This window comes from Syzygium oleosum, unplaced genomic scaffold, assembly GCF_021117445.2.
Source record: "Syzygium oleosum isolate NSW1041296 unplaced genomic scaffold, Sole_v2.1 Sole_v2.12, whole genome shotgun sequence".
NCBI lineage: Eukaryota > Viridiplantae > Streptophyta > Magnoliopsida > Myrtales > Myrtaceae > Syzygium > Syzygium oleosum.
In genome coordinates, this window is record NW_026607496.1 from 2,668,354 (window position 1) to 2,686,266 (window position 17,913).

General features: G+C 45.3%; 4 protein-coding genes across 5 annotated transcripts; 3 read left to right on the plus strand and 1 right to left on the minus strand.

The window, feature by feature from the left end:
• The first annotated feature begins 360 nt into the window (after window positions 1-360).
• LOC115677225 (pentatricopeptide repeat-containing protein At5g18390, mitochondrial) lies at window positions 361-3,978 on the plus strand. Its single transcript, XM_030600353.2, has one exon. The coding sequence runs from the start codon at window positions 922-924 to the stop codon at window positions 2,299-2,301; it is 1,380 nt and encodes a 459-aa protein (XP_030456213.1). The 5' UTR covers window positions 361-921; the 3' UTR covers window positions 2,302-3,978.
• Window positions 3,979-6,170: 2,192 nt separating this feature from the next.
• On the plus strand, window positions 6,171-8,937 carry LOC115665075 (probable phosphopantothenoylcysteine decarboxylase). 2 transcript variants are annotated; one of them, XM_030586959.2, is made up of 3 exons: window positions 6,171-6,264; window positions 7,138-7,565; window positions 8,475-8,937. In XM_030586959.2, the coding sequence occupies exons 2-3, from the start codon at window positions 7,218-7,220 to the stop codon at window positions 8,766-8,768; spliced, it is 642 nt and encodes a 213-aa protein (XP_030442819.1). In that variant the 5' UTR covers window positions 6,171-6,264; window positions 7,138-7,217; the 3' UTR covers window positions 8,769-8,937. The 2 variants fall into 2 exon arrangements, with proteins under 2 accessions (XP_030442819.1, XP_056172646.1); XM_056316671.1 differs by having other exon boundaries at window positions 7,141-7,565.
• A 1,507-nt stretch (window positions 8,938-10,444) lies between these two features.
• Window positions 10,445-11,990, plus strand: LOC115665073 (formin-like protein 5). Its single transcript, XM_030586957.2, has 3 exons — window positions 10,445-11,063; window positions 11,182-11,229; window positions 11,494-11,990. Exons 1-3 carry the CDS (start codon window positions 10,515-10,517, stop codon window positions 11,587-11,589), a joined length of 693 nt encoding a protein of 230 aa, XP_030442817.1. The 5' UTR covers window positions 10,445-10,514; the 3' UTR covers window positions 11,590-11,990.
• Window positions 11,991-13,271: 1,281 nt separating this feature from the next.
• On the minus strand, window positions 13,272-17,127 carry LOC115665074 (transcription elongation factor TFIIS). The gene is made up of 3 exons (XM_056316595.1): window positions 17,014-17,127; window positions 16,664-16,840; window positions 13,272-14,822 (listed from the first exon to the last, which is right to left on the minus strand). The coding sequence occupies exons 2-3, from the start codon at window positions 16,826-16,828 to the stop codon at window positions 13,827-13,829; spliced, it is 1,161 nt and encodes a 386-aa protein (XP_056172570.1). The 5' UTR covers window positions 16,829-16,840; window positions 17,014-17,127; the 3' UTR covers window positions 13,272-13,826.
• Window positions 17,128-17,913: the final 786 nt, after the last annotated feature.

The window sequence follows — 17,913 nt, forward strand, 5'->3', positions numbered from 1 at the left end:
ATGAAAGACCTGACTACCTACAGATTCATGAAACAATTCGGAAGCTCCAGAACCGGTTAAATCCAGACCTTTGGCCCGTGAGAGGTGCCCCTGACTCGGGGCACAGTTTGCATGCAGTTGATAAGATTGGAACTAATTTCCTAAACTGAAAATCCCTAATGCCCCAACCAAATGCACCAATCCCGAGAGGCTTATCAACGGTTGTTTTACTTCGTGCTGGCGTGGGAACTCCACGATAGTCGGATTGGGCCGTAGGGGTCCAACATTTGAATTTTCGTGGCCTAACACCTTTGACAGCGGCAACATGCGGTACTCCGATTACGTTCTGCCTATCATGATCAGCGTCTCCAAAGCAAAAGCCCAGTGAAGATAGAATCTGCCCCCTTGTGCTTGTCCTTCTTATCATCGCAACTACAGGTCGTGAACCAAATTCTAACCGCGGAGCCTGTTCCGACAGCCGAATTCGTCTTGATCATGTCGTGTTTCGTCCGGCGCGGACCCTCTTTCGTCCTGATCCTCGACTAAGGCGGGGGGACTCGCGGGGTTCGCGCGCATTCCGACAAGATCTTTTGAGCTTTGACGGGGTGATCTTGCGAGGGATGCTGTCGAAGGAAAAGTTGCGACTTTGCTTCTTTTAGGACCCACTTCGAGCAGCTGCTGATTTGAGGTTTTCTCTGGAGATTGTATGCTGCGGCATCAGGGTTGTTCCCGGGGTTTTGCGGAGTTGCCTGGACTTTCGTTCCTTGCAGATGAAGTGTTCGACGAAATGCCCGTGAAGGGTGACTGCCGTAGTTTGCTCCAGTATTGAACCGGTGACGACGAACGACGATTGCGGGGATTCATTTGGGTCGGTGTTTTTCTTAAGTTGAAACCTTGAATGGAAGCCAAATTCGTTTTTTTGCAAAGACGGGCGATTGCGAAATGCTTTTCTCAAGAGTTTCTCGCCTCCTCCTTCACAAATCCAATGACCAAATCCCGGTCTCTTTGTTTCGTCACCTAAAGACCCTCCCTTCAGCTTCCTCCTTCGATGAATCTCCTCTGCAGACCCGCAAGAAAGATGACTACTTTGCAGTTGTCCAGCACATTTCCAACATTGTTCGCCACGACTACTACATGGAGCGGACTCTCAACAAAATGCGCGTTTCCCTAAACTCCGACCTTGTCTACCGCGTCCTTCGTGCCTGCTCCCGCTGCGGCACCGAGTCGTTACGGTTCTTCAACTGGGCTCGCACCTGCCAGCCTGCTTCCTATGCCCCCACTTCAGTTGAATATGAAGAGATTGTCATGATCTTGGCTCAAACCAAGAAGTATGAGTCCATGTGGAAGATCATCCACCAAATGAAAAGTCAGCATCTGGGTCTTTCTCCAAAAACTGCGTGTTTCATCATTGAGGAGTTTGGTAAGCATGGGCTTATTGATCAGGCGATCGAGATCTTCAATAAGTTGAAGCACTTCGATTGTAAGCAGAATGTCGATGTTTACAATTCTTTGCTGTTTGCTCTTTGCGAAGTTAAGATGTTTCACGGGGCTTATGCTCTGATCAGGCGGATGATCAGAAAAGGAGAGGTTCCGGATAAGCGAACCTTCGCAATCCTTGTTAATGGCTGGTGCTCTGCTGGTAAAATGAGGGAGGCACAGGACTTTTTAGAGGAGATGAGTAGAAAAGGGTTTAATCCTCCAGTGAGGGGTCGTGATCTTTTGATTGAAGGGCTGTTGAATGCAGGTTATTTGGAGTCTGCTAAGGGAATGGTGAGGAAGATGACTAAGGAAGGGTTTGTGCCTGATGTTGGGACCTTTAATTCTTTGATGGAAGCCATTGTGAAATCCGGGGAGCTTGATTTTTGTCTTGGTCTTTATCATAGCGTATGCAAACTAGGACTATGTCCTGACATCAGTACTTACAAACTTTTGATTCCAGCTGTTTCTAAGGCAGGAATGATTGATGAGGCTTTCAGGCTTCTGCATAAATCGATTGAGGATGGACATAAGCCTTTTCCTAGTCTATATGCACCTATAATAAAAGGGATGTGCAGGAGGGGACAGTTTGATGATGCAATTAGTTTCTTCAGCGAAATGAAACTTAAGGGGCATCCACCTAATCGGCCAGTTTATACAATGTTGATAACCATGTGTGGACGAGGAGGTAGGTATGTAGAGGCTGCTAATTATTTGGCGGAGATGACTGAGTTTGGCTTTACGCCCATTTCCCGGTGCTTTGACATGGTTACTGATGGCTTAAGGAGTTGCGGGAAGCATGATCTAGCTGAAAAGATGATGCAGTTAGAGGTCTCCCTACAGTGATTCATGATGGCTATTTTAATTTTGAAAGGTATCATCGTTGTCATTTAAGACGTGATGTCAGCTGTAACAGTCATATATTCACTTGGATTGAAGCTTCAACCTGACGATCATGAAGTCCAGAATTTACAGATTCTTACCCTGATGTTTTATCCATCAATGTTTCTCCTTAAGATTTCTTTTCCACACATTTGCTGGCTTGACAATCTGGGTGCCCTCGAATCAAGCAAGGTCTGATCGAGGAGGATTTTAGAGGCTTTGTCCTACTTTCAAGACATCCAGTTTGTTGGGCAGTGACTATCGCTAGTGTATAATTTATGAACAAGTTTGAGAGTAGAAAGCCCATTGGAGAAGCTTGAATTGGATATGCTGAAACAAGCGAAATTGGATGTACATGGTTTGGCATAAGCGCAGTATGGCTTGCTTCTTTTTGGAATTTCATTCTAGTTGTTGTTGGACACCTAGTAACTATTTCAGTTTTGCCTCAGTAGATTTGATCTTTAAGTTTTTTTGCTCTGTCTCGATGGAGTCACTGTTGACAGAGCCTCTAAATTCTGGTGATAAGACCTCGGAGTAGCCATTATGTATCTATGATGCGAGGGTTTCTATCTTTTGGGTTGAAGCTGAAAAAGAAAGCAGAAGACGCTATAAAAAATTTCTTGCAGGATCTGTTGCTTTGGGTTGAATTTTTAAAGGAAGATAGTCCTCATGGTCGTTTCATGTGGTGATCAAAGGAAGCTGACCGTTGTCGATGATTACGTAATTGAGAAGAGTAATTTCAGCAGACAGTTCCTGTTTCGAATTGGGATATTGGACAGGCCAATTCTACCCTCTCTCCTGCTTGTGCTGCAACAACATTAGTGAATTTTTATCTTAATGTGGAAGCTCTGCAAAATCCCGTTAGGATCAAAACGGGAAACTTTTTGTGGACAGTTCCTGGAAAATCAGAGTTTTGTAGTTAATGCACTGCACAATGTCAATGCTCGGTTATATGCTGATTGATGGTCTTGTATTTCCAGAAACTATTCTTGAGTCAGGAACACTGCCCAAGAGACGTGGCCAACTAGAAAAACAAAAAGGAGAAGAAAATCTTCGAGGTTTCTGTTCAGATTTGAAAACAAGAAAGAACGAACGCGTAGAATGTACTTTCACCTACATCGCAATATTAAGTAGTGGGAGACAGTATTATACATTCAGAAAGAAGCACACCAGCATGGGGACCTGATTTATACGTCGTAACCGACATTGCAAACAAGAAGACCAGAGACTTCATCTGAAGAATCCAGACACATAGCAAATTGAAATCTCAGATAGACCTAACTAGATTGCCAAAGATAGCAGTTGCCCTAAATGATGTCCTTTGGCATTGTTGTGGTTCACCCTGCCTTCTCATCATAACCATCATCACATGCACTGCATCTTTGCCTTCTGATCATCTCACAACCCATCAGGACTGGGGTCACAAACCCCAGATGAATCAAGTTCTGATCCAAAAGCTGACTCAGGGAAGTTTCTCTTAGTCTGCTTAGAAAGTGAAGAACTTGAAGGGCTTTTGAGTGCCTTTTTGTAGGTGTTTGTAGTGGTAGGATCTTCTCAGCATATGCTTCGAAGGAACAACTTTTTCTCCTCCACTTTGTATTAGTCACCAACATCTTAGAAATCACAAGGAATCTTCTGTGACTTCACTCGCTCTCTCTCTCTCTCTCTCTCCCTTTTTTTTTTCCTGAAATGGCACACAAGATAGTTGCTACACACATCAGACTGATGATTACATCGGCAAGCAATTCAAGGGCACAAAAATATCTTATATTCTAGTCCTAGTCGATAAAGCATCAGGTTCTTCACCAGTCTGATCAATGGATGCAAAAGGGGCATTTTAAGGGCATATTCCGAATTCCAGGACTCTTGAGTTGTTCTGTGTTTGATTTCGGCCAATAATTTAGACTTCATTCTTTGTGGAGAATGGATTTTGGGGAAGTCAGATGTTGCTTTCTTATGAAGCATTTCCAAATCATCTCCTGCTCAACACTGTAGAGTGCCTAAAAGGGTACAAAGATCTGGTGCATCAACACACCAAGAGCGTGAATAAATCATCTAAGCTTGTGGATCCTCTGTCTGATCACTCTTGAGGCAAGTAAGCTGTCCGCAAATGAGAAGTCTCTCTTTTCAGCTGAAACCCAATGAGGAAATACTCAGTTACACATCAGTCCTCCATCACATGATGATCAGATCCAATCATGAAGAGTCAAAGCTTTGACAGCACCCAAGGAACAAGAAAACATGAAGTCAGCTCTCCCAGACCATATTTCTAGTGATGGACCATGTGGAAGATTTTATCTCATGCATCTACTGCACCACCACTTCTTATTAAAAAAAAAAAATATCTACTGCACCACTTGTGTGAAGAAACGTGCCAATAACTTTTCTAAAAAGCGATTTTGTGCGGGACAACTGGCTTGCTTTTCGTGTGTCATAACACATGACACGTCAAGTCTGTGTTCGTTTGCGGAAAATATTTTTCGCATTTTTCGATGTTCGGGGGCGGAAAATATTTTCCTTTCCGACCCCCAAATCTTTCATTGTTTTGAGGAAAATGATTTCCTCTTTTCACAAAGAGGAAATTATTTTCCCCCAAAGTGAAGGCAAAATTGCCCATGGGAGGGAAAATGTTTTCCGTGGGAGAGGAAGTTGATCGCCGGTCACCGCCGTTGGCTGCCCGCCGCCGGTCGCCGGCCGCCCGCCCGCCCGCCCGCCGTCGGTCGCCCGCCCGCCGTTAGCTGCCGCCGCCCGGCCGCCCGCCCACCGCCGCCGCCGCCGCCTGGTCACCGTCGCCGCCTCCGGTCGCCGCCGCCCGGCCGTACCGTACCACGCCGCCGCCGGTCGCCGGCCGCCGTCGATCGCCGGCGAAAAATATTTTCCGAAACTTTTTCATATTGGTCACCGAACACCGGAAAATTATGTTCCGGAAAAACATTTTCCAGGAAAATGACTTCCGGGAAAATATTTTCCAAAAGGAGAATATTTTCTGCCAAACGAACGGAGCCCAAGTGTACGAATATTTTTCTCATGGTCACGACAACAGAGGATGGAATTTGACTACCCGGTAAAGAGATTTCAAGCAAATTCGAGACGGAAACAGAAATTAAGTAGATGATTCAATACATTAATGACTGATCAATATAATCAGATGGACTACCATGACAGTTTCTTGTGTTCAACCCCTATCACAAATGATTTCCTTTTCATTTTGAGCCAAACGTTATCGACTACCGGCCGTACTCGCTTAAACTTAACATATTTTTAACCATCTCATTCATGGAATTGTTACGTCACAACATTCGCATTCAATCTAATCCAATAACTTATATACACCTTGAAGAGACTTACACGACTATATCAATTCCTCGATTTTCATTCTTATTTCTAACTTTGATATTTCAATTATTTCATTTTACTTGATCGAATGGACGCCCCCACGTAGCCACGTTTCAAAATCAGAACTTTGTGACAAAGCAATTACGAGAGATCTTCAGGTGCTCCGAAATGACCGTTTCGTCTGTCCATCCAAATGAACGGAGCTCCAGACATACTTTACATCTCGTCATTTTTTCCAAAAAAATGAATAATTATGTTATCGGTCGATACAATTACTGACGACGCGGTTTTTCGCCCATCTGAACCGTCGATGATGCGGATCTCATCTCATCACGTGTTTGGGTCATGATCCTCGTCATCAAACGGTGGTGATGGAGACGCTGCAATGGACCCGGATCCAGGCAAAACCATTCCCCAAGATAGATGAGCAACCGACTCACGCCATCGTCGTTAGCTTTAAAAGCACACCCTGGTACTTCTCTTTCCCGCTTCCTTTCAAAAAAAAAAAAAGGAAAGGAAGAGCCCTAAAAGCCGCCGGAGCTCTCCTCGCCGTCGCCGCTCCGTCGCCGGAGCTCTCCGCCATCTCCTCCGGTAGGCTCTCTCTCTCTCTCCCCGCGAACCATCTCCCGTTATCACGCGCGTGTTGTTCTCCGTTCGCCGCCCGATGAGAATCATCTGTTAGCGTGCCCGCCTGTCGATGGCCGCTGCGCTTTCGGCGAGCCCTCGCGGTTTTTTTGTGCGCGCGCGGGGATGTGCGGTCGGCCGTCTCGTTGCCTGAGGGAAACGGAGACGAAGAAAGCGACGATCGAGCTGGGTTTCTGGACTTGGAAACGTCGTCCCCGTGCGCGTTTTGATTTTTGATAGGAGCGCGACGTGCGCTCCGGCGCGGTTGGAGAAACGTCCCGAAATGATGATCCGTCGTGGTCTCGCTTTCGGTTTCCTGCGGATCGAACTTCGAATGTTTCGCGAAGACTTCGTTTCCATTTCGAATTCTTGATGATGTCCGGTCGATTCCGTTCCGAATCTGTTCTTGGATCACCTCGTGTGTCGGGGTATTGATCTCGGACTTCGAAAATTGGCGCGAGTTTTTGCGCGTGCATCCTGGTTGAGTACTCCTCTGGGCTGGAGCACTCTATTCGTGAGGGTTTTTATAGGAGAGTGAATATTGATGCAGAGACATGTCCGGTTTTATGGCCTAAAAATAACAGAGGAGTTGGAGCTAATAAACACAGAAAAATGTCATAATTTGCTATTTTTGACTTTGAAGCTCATAGCAACATAGTGATTACGGCTTGTTTACTTTGACTGAATGATTTCCAAGGGAGGCCCAAATGGCTTCTATTATCCCCTGTTCATCGGTTGAAATCGGGTGCCCGTGATAGATTAATCCGTGTCTCATTGTTTGTGATGCGGGGTCAGTTTTAGAAGTTATGTTTGCTTATAATTACTTTTTTTTCTTTTTAGAAGCAGGTCTGAGGAGTATCAGGAACCTGTTATTGGACTTGTTGCAAAGAGTATCATTGAGAAACCCAATACTTCAGTAGATGGCTAGTCACTCGGGGACTCAGAAGGGTCCAGCGACGCAATTGGTGCCAATTGCTGCTTCGAGGAAACCACGAATTCTGGTTGCTGCTTGTGGATGTGTGGGGGCTGCAAAACTTGGGCAAATCTGCCGGTCTTTTACTGATTGGGCAGAGGTGAAAGCCGTTGCCACAAGGGCTGGTCTGTTCTTCATCGATAGAGCAACAATTCCTAGTGCTGTAAATCTCTACACCGACAAAGATGAATTGTCAAGTTGGAGCAAACTAGGCGATCCCATCCTCCACGTTGAACTCCGTCAATGGGCTGACATACTGCTTATTGCTCCGCTATCAGCAAATACTTTGGCTAAGGTACTGTCTCTTAGAATATTGAAGTATTCTGAGCGTGGAACTGATGAAGTTTTATGCAGAGAGTACTTGTTTTTGTTCAATATAGTGCCTGTTGTCTTTTTGTTTCTCCCCTTTGGTTTTAGATTAGCTAATTTGGAGTTGATAGTTTTGTCTAATCTAGGGCATAGTTAGACAAGTAGGGTATCAAAGGAAAGAAGCGTGGGCAAAATTTAGTCCTTATAGTTAATTTTAATATATCTTCCTGGTCTTTCTAACGCATGTTTTGCTCAAGTAGAATCTCAGGAGCATGGATATCTGGTGTGCTGCATCTTCATTTTGGTATTGAAGCTTTCAAAAGAATTAAGTTCCTAACTCTGTGAAACTTTAGAAATAACATCATAGTCTTCTCTTTGATACTCCACGAGCTCATGGTAGAATACTCTTCTAAAATATGTCCTGTAGAACCAAAATATTGTGTGCTGTTTATGGCAAAGCTATGTTATTCTTGGTCAGTTCAGTCATCTTATTTCAGATTTTATACAGCCACTAAGAGAGCTCTTCTTTATGTGTTTCTGTTCTGTTCTTGGTCCATTTTTTAAAACTAGAAAATGCCAATGTTTTTGTGACGCAAGACAGAATACGTAGTCTATGTCCACATCTAGAGCTCTCGAATATATGAATAGAATGCGTTCATCTGTACCTGGTCGTGAATGATTTATATTCCTGTATAGTTGTTTTTAGAAGACACTCTGGTTTTGCAGATCCACAATGTGCACCATTCTTCTATCTAAAAATTATATAACAAATTTGGCGTGAGGCTATTCGTAGGTTTTTATGATGAATTGCGCAGTATGAAAGGCTTTTCTTAAAACTTAACTTCACTTTGCTTTTTACTTTTCTGTTCTATTTCTGACATCTGCTTTGTTGTAGATTGCTGGGGGTTTGTGCGATAATTTGCTAACTTGCATAGTCCGAGCGTGGGATTACACCAAACCGTTTTTTGTTGCACCTTCCATGAATGCCTTTCTGTGGAGAAATCCTTTCACAGAACGTCATCTTATGTCACTCGACGAGCTTGGGATTGCTCTTATTCCACCAATCTCAACGAGCCATATGGGAGATCATCAAACCGGTGCTATGGCTCCGCTCTCCACAATTGAGTCAGCTATCAAAGTTTACCATGAGACACGGCTTCTGCTTGCTGGCGGTAATGCCAAGCAGTAAGTGTGAACATCCAGAAACAGTTGGAGACTTGACTGATATGGCCATTATGCTCATTGTTGCCTCTCTTCTTTTTGGCGACCGGGTTACTCTTTTCGTACATAAAATGGTTCGACTGGCGTGTTGATGCTAAACAGTACCTTCATAAATCCCTCTGGGTGCGAATACTCGAATGTATACTTTCAGGTTAATGTCAATGACCATAGAACCTCAGTCAGATGACGATTCCTTTATCGCAACGCCGTGCTACATCGGAGGCAGTTGACAGTACTGTTCCTTTACTGCTTCTGTACTTCTATCTGGCTGTTGGATGATAAGCAATTTAAGGATCCCACTCATATCGGTAAAGACAGCTGACAAAGAATTTGGTTATCCAGGGAAGCCTTGTAACTAGACTTGGCTAGAAACTACGTTGCTCGACTTTTTATCTCCATCTGATCGAGTTTCACATTTCAATTTTGAGCTCTGTTTGTCAGAATGCTGATCGTTGATTCCGACTTTCCTGAAATGCCGGTACTACTCTGAATTCATGTTGTGTTTGACTTTGAACTCAAGGTGCTTTGACTCATGCTTAACCCGATCAAATTTGACTTGAACTCGACTAGGATTGAAGGACAGTGCCTTTGGAATCCATTCCGACATGGCTCTACGGTTGAGCACTTGAGCAGGGATAGGAAGTGGCCGCAACAGGACCCGGCTGCATCTATCCTCGTCTCTTAGGCCAAAATCGAGATACCGAGGATGTAATATAATGCCCCCTTTGTCCGAGCAGCAAAAGAACGATCTTTTCGTCCTGTCAGGTGCCCTAGCACCCTGGAGCGTCCCACATCAGGGACGGCACAGAACGTATTGACCATTTCCCGTGTCGATCCCACTAGCCGAAGCAAGATCGAGCTTGCTTTTATATCTGAGTGCTACGATCTTTGCATCGGTTCGGATGCTGCTTCACTGTCTTCACCTAATAAGAAAGAACCGCCACCATCGCAGTGTTGAAGCACCTTCTTCGAATCGTCTTGACGTAGTAGTCAGACAACCTTCGTTTTCGTCACTTCTGTTGCCTGAAAGTCTGTAAAGGCAAGATGAGGTCATGGTTTGCACCGTCGATGCCATCCGTACATAGAGTCGACGACTAGATTCGATGCCGGCAAATGTGCTTACATGCGCGGGGCCAAGCTCCCTCCATCCTCTCTCTCTCTCTCTCTCTCACATACGCGGGCCGCTACAGGAGCCACTACAAAAATATCTTTCAAAGCTATGTAGTACGAATCAAATTTGCCTCCACGGGGGTAATTCGCCAAAATTCAGGATGGAATTTATGATTTATGGTCGACGTCATCTTCTTCAATCGTATACGGTCCAGATTTCATTTCCCAGCAAGCATCAACCTTAAATTTCTATTAGTCCGATTAGATTCCGATCCCATACTAAAACAAAAAGCAAAAAAAAAACAACGAAAAAAAGAGATTCTCTCGAAATACTTTTCGTTAATTTTTTTTTATGCCTCACCTGTCTGTGATCGGCCATGGCCGCTCCACACAAGGAATCAAATTAAAGCACTAAAAATTCTGACCGGACTTTTTTCTAGCCGTTAACCGCCGCAGCCCGTTCAAATTCAAAACCAACCCCAGAGAGAGAGACGCTGCCTTTCAACTTCAATCTGCATCTCGTCGCACTTTCACGCTCGCGCCCGCTCTCCCGATTCCTCTCCGCCGCCTGCCCCGCTCCTTCCGCAGCCCCGTTTCGACTCCGATGGGCGTGAAGATGCACGAAGCGCTCCAGCCTCCGCCCGCCGGACCCGGACCCGGAGCCGGACCCGGAGACGACAGGCTCCGGCACAAGCCCGGCGGCCGGAAGCCTCTCCAGCCGAGGAACTCCTCCCCGGCCGCTCTTCCCTCCGGCGACCAGCCGAAGCCGAAGCCCGAGAGGATCGGGATCTCGCCGGTACTCCTCGAGTCGGACAAGGAGAACCGCCCCTATCCTCCTCCCCCGCCGCCGTCGCCGCCCTCCTCCCGCCGCGCCGCCGCGGCTCCTCCTCCTCCTCCGCCGGCGTTGGTGGTGGAGGAGCAGGAGCAGCAGCAGCAGCTGGACGCGTCGCTCGCGGAGGAGCTGGTCGCGGTGAGGAAGAAGCTGGAGAGGCTGAGGGCGGACGGGGAGAGGACGGAGGCGATGCTGAAGGAGAGGGACGGGTTCCTGGCGACCAAGGCGAGGGAGGTGGAGGAGCGTGGGGAGGTCCAGAAGCTGCTCGAGATCGAGGTGGATCGGCTGTACCGGTTGAAGCAGCTCAAGCTCTCGCTCGCGGTAAGCGCACTTCGGGGACCCATCATGTCGACGACGATGATTTCTTGAGCTTGATTTTCGAGAAAGCCTCAAGGGTTTTTTTTTTTTTGTGTGTGTGTTTCTTTCTTGCTGAATCCAGAGGGTGTCGCCGATTCGATCGCTGAGAGAGAGGTCTCACATCAATCAGGTACGCATGAACTCCCATTTTCTCGATCTTGTTCGTTCGAGACAAACCCGAACCACACCACGTTGAGCAGCAGACTGGATCAAATCCAAAGTTTGTTCAAATTGAACCGAACCGAACCGAATGTCGTTCGGCAGCTCGGTCGATTGAGCAGTTTTTGTCTCGCGCCTAGTTGCATCTTCTCTCGTGTTGATTAGGTTGCTGCTTTTTTTTCCTTTCCGACAGTACTGATGATTGATTTATTTTTTCTGGACGATTTCTTTTCAGGAATCGAGATCGGAGAACAGAGAGGAGTCGGTGGGGGAATGTGAAGCGCCGAGCCCGAGCTCCGTCTCTTCGAAATTGAGTGCAGACGAGGATTGATTCGATACGGGTTTTCTCTCTTGTATTCGGGTTTTGATTCGAAATTTGTTTGTAACTTCACTTTTCCTCGTTGAAGTACATAGGGGAGTTTTGGCTAAAGCAATCGCATGATAAGCGGGGTACGCTCCGCTCCACGGGGATTCGGCCGATTGCGAATTTGGAGTCGGCATTCTAGGAGGACATGGTCCCGTGTCATCGACACCACCCGATGGTGCTTCCTAGAGCCTTCTCCTACGAAGGATCCGTTCGGCTCTATCGTTTCGTTCGAGTTCTGTTTTTGCCGCCATGGCTTGTGAGTTCTTTACTGTAAACATCCTTAAGTCAGTTTCAATCCATCATCCTTTGGGGGATCATTTTCCCTTGAATCCTTAAAGATGGCTCTATACAAGATGAGTTCCTTCGAGTGGGTTTGATTTTTGCCTCTCTTGTCTCAATGAGCCATGTTCCATTCCATGCATCATAACCTCGCAACAATTGGTTTTCTTCCCATTGAGAAACGGGGAAACTCAAGACAAAAGTTCATCCTAGATGGTGCTAAAATCATGGCAAGCTTTGGAGCTTGAACATGTTCTCACTCGTTTCTGATTTACAGTCGGGGCGGGCTCTGTGTAGCAAAATCCAAGTTAGGGGTATGCTCACACCTGCTGTGTCGTTTCCCTTTCCCGGCTTTCATCGTTCGCACCATGTTCCGATTACCCAGAGATTTTTTTTTTACCATGACTGGCGCGACATTTTGTGAAGGGGGTTACCGGAGTTGTATAGGTACCGACCATGGCCGTAGCTTTAAAGCGCACCGTGCAATATGCGGTGAACATCTCACTAGAATAGGTTGGAACTTGGATGGCGTCGCGCTGATTGGGCGATTGCCGACTCTCTTGCTGGCGATGCATCAAGTGCAGGGTGCACGGTTCATGATAATACTTGGGGATAAGCAGAGCGTACCCGATTGCATCAACAAGTGAAATAATGTGGTACCGGTTAATAATCCACGCATAGCCGCCCCTAAACTGGCGACTGCAAATATTAATCTTCTCCACGAGGTGAATGGGAAGAGACCGCTTCCAGATTTAAGTAGCTATTTAAACTTCATTTGGATAACCGAAACAGGGGATGCGTGACACACATTACCAACTTGCAAGTGCAACAGAACTCATTAAGACAGATAATTCAACTCCTCGATGAACCAGTCGATGAATTCGAAACACTGCCCTTATCTCCGATTTGTACAGCGGAATGCCAGCAGAGGATTAGCATAGCACTAGCAGGGCAAACTCTAATGCACGATAACTAACATCCCGGTAAAGCTAACGACTCCATGTTCCCTGTGGGTGGACTTATGACAATTTTACCATACAAAATAACAAAGACAAGCTACTTAAATCCTCTCACTATAGAGCCCAGGTACGAAACAGACCACATCCTTTAAAACCAGCACATTACCTGTTTGAAACAGCCAACTCATTTTAAAAATCTAACATGCAAAACAGCAATTTCCACAATGGCCACAACCATACATTCGCGATGATTATGACAGAGAAAAGAAAAGTCATGCACTGCAAGCGGTAGGATTCACCTCAGAAACTCGTATGAAGGGCAAGCAAGCATGCTGATTGACTTTTACCCCAGTGAGCGCGTTTAACAATAACCAGTACCACGGAATTCATACAACACCAAGATCTCGATTAATATGAAAAGACTTCCAAGAGAAATTGATTAACGGAGTTATTTAAGATACAAACCAAGAAAAGCAGTTCGATGAAAAATAGATTGAAAGTCATTTAGAGAGTGGGGCGAGAATTAGCTCTAGCTACTACCTCTAATTAAAACAGAAAACTCTATCACCCAAGATAGGCCATGTCACCCTTACCACACTCAACCAATGTGGTTGAGATCCCCTGAACAAGAATTGGGGCCTCTTAAGGAGCACACTCCACCTATTGTTGAGCTATGAAAGCCTACATTAAACATGACCTATGGATTCTGCAGAGCGTGCATCCGCAGACAACCTATATTCTACAGAAGAGAACAAATGGAAGCTTACAAACACCAAATCAATGATAATGTACCAGACATGTGTTGGTGCTTGTCATCAGGACCTCAGCCACAACTGGACAATGCCCCCAACTAATCTTCCAGCAACAAACGAATACACGAGGACGGTCCCCTGAAATTAAAGATAACAACCCATACCACAAATGATCAGTAGCTGTTCCATCTGAATGGCTGGATTGAGCAAATCAGCAGAACTTCCAGTGGTTGTTACAATTTACACAAGTCACAAAAGTCGTCATAGGTTCATCTGCACTCCTAGTTTGCAATTGATAATAAGTAGTTTTCCGCTGGCCACAGCGACCACACTTGAACTGGTCAGTTGTGGCTTTTGGCGGGCCACCGCGTTGACAGTCAAACAAAGCTTTCTCTTTAATTTGGTGATTCTCACGCTGCCTTTGATCACTGGCCATTTCATCTGGGGTCATTGTGATGAGCCTCTCTGGTTTAACCTCCCCAAGAAGAACTTTCCTTCTTAGGTCCGGATTGTTTGGGTCCTTGATGTTGAACATGATGGATCGATACTTGAATTTTTGCGTTCCATTGGACCGACCTAATTTCTCAAACATGACAGATTCAACGGTGACAGCGACTCGGATTGGATCACATGCATTTACTTCGTCCTTAATATCATCATCAGCCTCACTGGCAACCTTAGAAAGTGCGTCAACAAGTAGTTCCCTAACTTTGTCACGGATAGAATCATTGCACTTGACCAATGCTGTCAACTTCGGAGGAGCATTAGACCCAGCTAATGGTTTGTTATTATTCAATGGCTGTTTCTCCTCTTTGGATATCCGCTCAACTTTGAAACCCCCTTCTCTGTCATTCTTCTCAGACATTAGAGTATGTGTGTCTACAACATTTTTCTCAACTTTGGTGGTTTGAGAACTTGAAACACTACCCAACTTGGTCGAATCACCTCTGTAAACTTTCTCAACTTTCACTGTTTCTACATGTGAAAATTTATCGACCTTTACTGCGCCTGCCTTCTGCCCCTTCTCAACTTTGATACTATCTGCTTTCTCATTTTTCTGCAACAATTTATCATCACTGCCGGACTTCTTTTTATTTTTGGCTGTCTCATCAATGATTATCTTCTTCCAAATCTCAAGCACATCTGCAGCCATTGTTTTAATTGTTTCCGTAGGATGTTTTGTTAGGTGCCTAAGCCGTTTCCCAACCTGAAAGGTATTGCCATCAAAGCATTCATGTGAGGATAACAAGAGAATTTATGCAAGTTTCTCAAATAAGTGAAAACAAACTAGAAATCAAGTTCACCAGTGGATTCCTCCACCATGAATGCATAAAACAACTAATGGAGTCATAATAAAGCAGGAAAGAACAGGTATGTTGGACAAGGACAACAAACTAAAAGCAAGTCCAGCGCTAAGATAAGAAACCCATGATACCAATAGTTCTCATGATCTTTTAATAGGTATTTTAAATGTGAAATTGTCGCATCCAACAGTCTCTTCAAGCCTATTATTATCCCCCTCAGGCAAAAGCAATTTTTTTGTTTTTGCTGTAAAATGAATATGCTACAATTCATGCTCTACTGGGCCTATGTATTCCAAAAGAACAGTGTTAGACAACTGAAAACCTGAAATTTCGTTACAGAGAACCATCATCACTAAAACCCCAAAAGAAAACAATTAATAGAAAGGATATGCGAATTGTATCAAGGAGGCTTTAGATGTTCAACACATTCTAGAAAGCACAGCTACAACTAGCTTTTACTCTAAACCACCACAAGATTTATAAATATGTGCACTGTGGCTGCATCAGCCATCACGTGATAGCATAGCATCGCTGCCTCCTTGGCCGTATCTAGGAAGCTGTTACAGCCAGTTAACCCTCCCCTCCCCCCCTCCAAAGAAAAAAAAAACAAAAGAAAAAGAAAAAAGAAATTGTAAATATTAGCTCTCCTTCTGGACTCTTACGACAAAATCCTCTCCAGCTGTCATTCCGCAAGAGAGCAAGTATGCATCCATGATCTAATGGCCTCTCCACTCTCACTCACCTAATTCTTTAAAAGAATCAGAGGATTGACCTAGAGGCAGTCCACTCTTACCAAATTTAAGAGATCTCATGGGCAGTGTCACTGCATCAACCATCACATGACAGCATCGCTGCCTTGGCCGTAATGGCCTTAATTACGGTCTAGAAAGCTATTACAACTTGTTAACCCCCCCCAAAAAGAAAACTGTGGAGTCGTTGCACCTATCAAATGACCTTCATCCCGGACAACCATCTCTTGTTTGGCACTCCCGTAACGGCTAAAGTTCCAACAATCAAGACAAAATAATATCACTCCTTATAGTATTGAATCCTTGACCTCGGCATAGTTTCTTAATAACTGCCCAAATATTCCCTTCTTTTGACAACTAAAAAAATCTATCCACCTACGACAGATGGCTATACGATATAGTAGAGCATGTGCTCCTATATATTTGGTGGGGAACACTTCTCTCTTTTAGGTGCCTCATGCGCGCATGCAATTTCCTGAGGATTTTTCCTTCTCTTGACAACCATGACCATCCGCATCTAAAAGCACCAAAATAGCCCAGCATTTTACTAAAAAGTACCATCAACAAGGTAGCTATTGGCTATGGAAGAAAAGAGAGAGAGGCGCGGCCTGGAAGAAATAGTCAACTGCCAACAATTGCTACGGCATTGCTAGATTTACTTATCCAACAAATACCGGCACACTGAATACACATAATAAAAAATAATGTCTTTAGAACAAGCTAAATAGAGAGGCCAATAGAAAGAGCTAAAAAGGATTTTTCTTGCTCTGCCTTATCCATAGGAACAGCACAATTAGCAAAGTACTCAATTCCAAAATTGATAGATCAACGCCAACACTCAAACTGCATCACTCAAATCAAGGAGGGTCGTCCCCTTCAAATTCTAATGTCTACCAAGCAAAAATCATAACCCTCTAATTCCTCAAATTGCATTCTCAAAGACTCATTCTCTACTCTACTCTTCAACCCAATTCTGCCATTCAAAGAAAATTTACCTGGGTGGCCACGAGAGCGTCGTACGAAACCGGGAAGCTCTTGAGCCGTTTCAGAGAGTCCACGCACCGGGAAACCTCGGGGCCATTCGACGGCACCCCGTCACCCGCCGCCGCGTCGGCGGCCTTCTTCGCCCTCTCGAAGAGCTCCACCAGCTCTCTATCCATCGAATTCGCGACCTAGAACCACATCGCCCGACCCAGAAATCGACCGAACAAGAAAGACAAAAGGAGCCCACATCAATCACCAAACCGCGCGCACGCTCAAAACAAAGCGAGAGAAAAACCAAGAAACTCCGACGGCGGTCCGTGCAAGAACCGGCCGGAACGGAGAGAGATCTGGGGAAATTTACCGGAGGGCAGAGCTACGGCGCGGAGCTACGGCGTCCGAGGAAGGTGTCAATCGCTTCGGAATACTCTTCAAGGTTTGCTGCCTTGTCCGCCGAACGATCTCGTACATATATATATGGAGAGAGAGAGAGAGGATTTTGACTTGGAGGAGACTTGACAGGATCGACGGTGGATATCGGGCTCGTAAGATCCTGTTCCGAGAACGGACGGCTGGTGATCGATCTGTGGCAAATCGGTCGGGTTTCCTGTTCAGTTGTGGTTCCGGGAAAGGATTCTTTTTGGTCATATATAGTCACGCTGATGAAATTTCCACATGCGGTACGAATTGGGGAATCCCGATTGTTTGGATTCTGCTTCTATATATAAAGATTGTAAATTTGATTATTCGAATTAGTGATTGCTTAAGAATCTTCTGGAATGCAAGTGTAAACCTGCGGAACGTTTTTCTCCGGTCCGGTTCAAGACGAGTTAGGAAGAGATCAGAGCCAAGAGCCCTAGGATAAGCTTCTCCCGACACTTAAAGCCATGTATACTAGGGGTGTATATAGAAACCGAAACGATCTGGGAACCGAACTGGACCGACTGATTCTGGGCGGTTCCTGATTTCAGGTGCGGAACCGAAATACTCGGACCGATATATTTTCTTTATTTAATTTTTCCTTTTCTTTTGAAGAGTCAAGAGAAAGATTACCAAAACCTTGAATCGGACCGGTTCAACTCAGGTTCCATCGGTCCAGTTCCTTGTTCCAAGGTGGAACCGGCCCAATCCGGGAATCGATCACCCAAATGTATACATCGGCTAGTAACGCTTACCTTTCAAAAGGGACAGCCGGCTATTTCTAGACAGTCGATGCCAACATGACCGAGGCCGATTCCCAGAACCACGGTTATCCTCGGTTCGT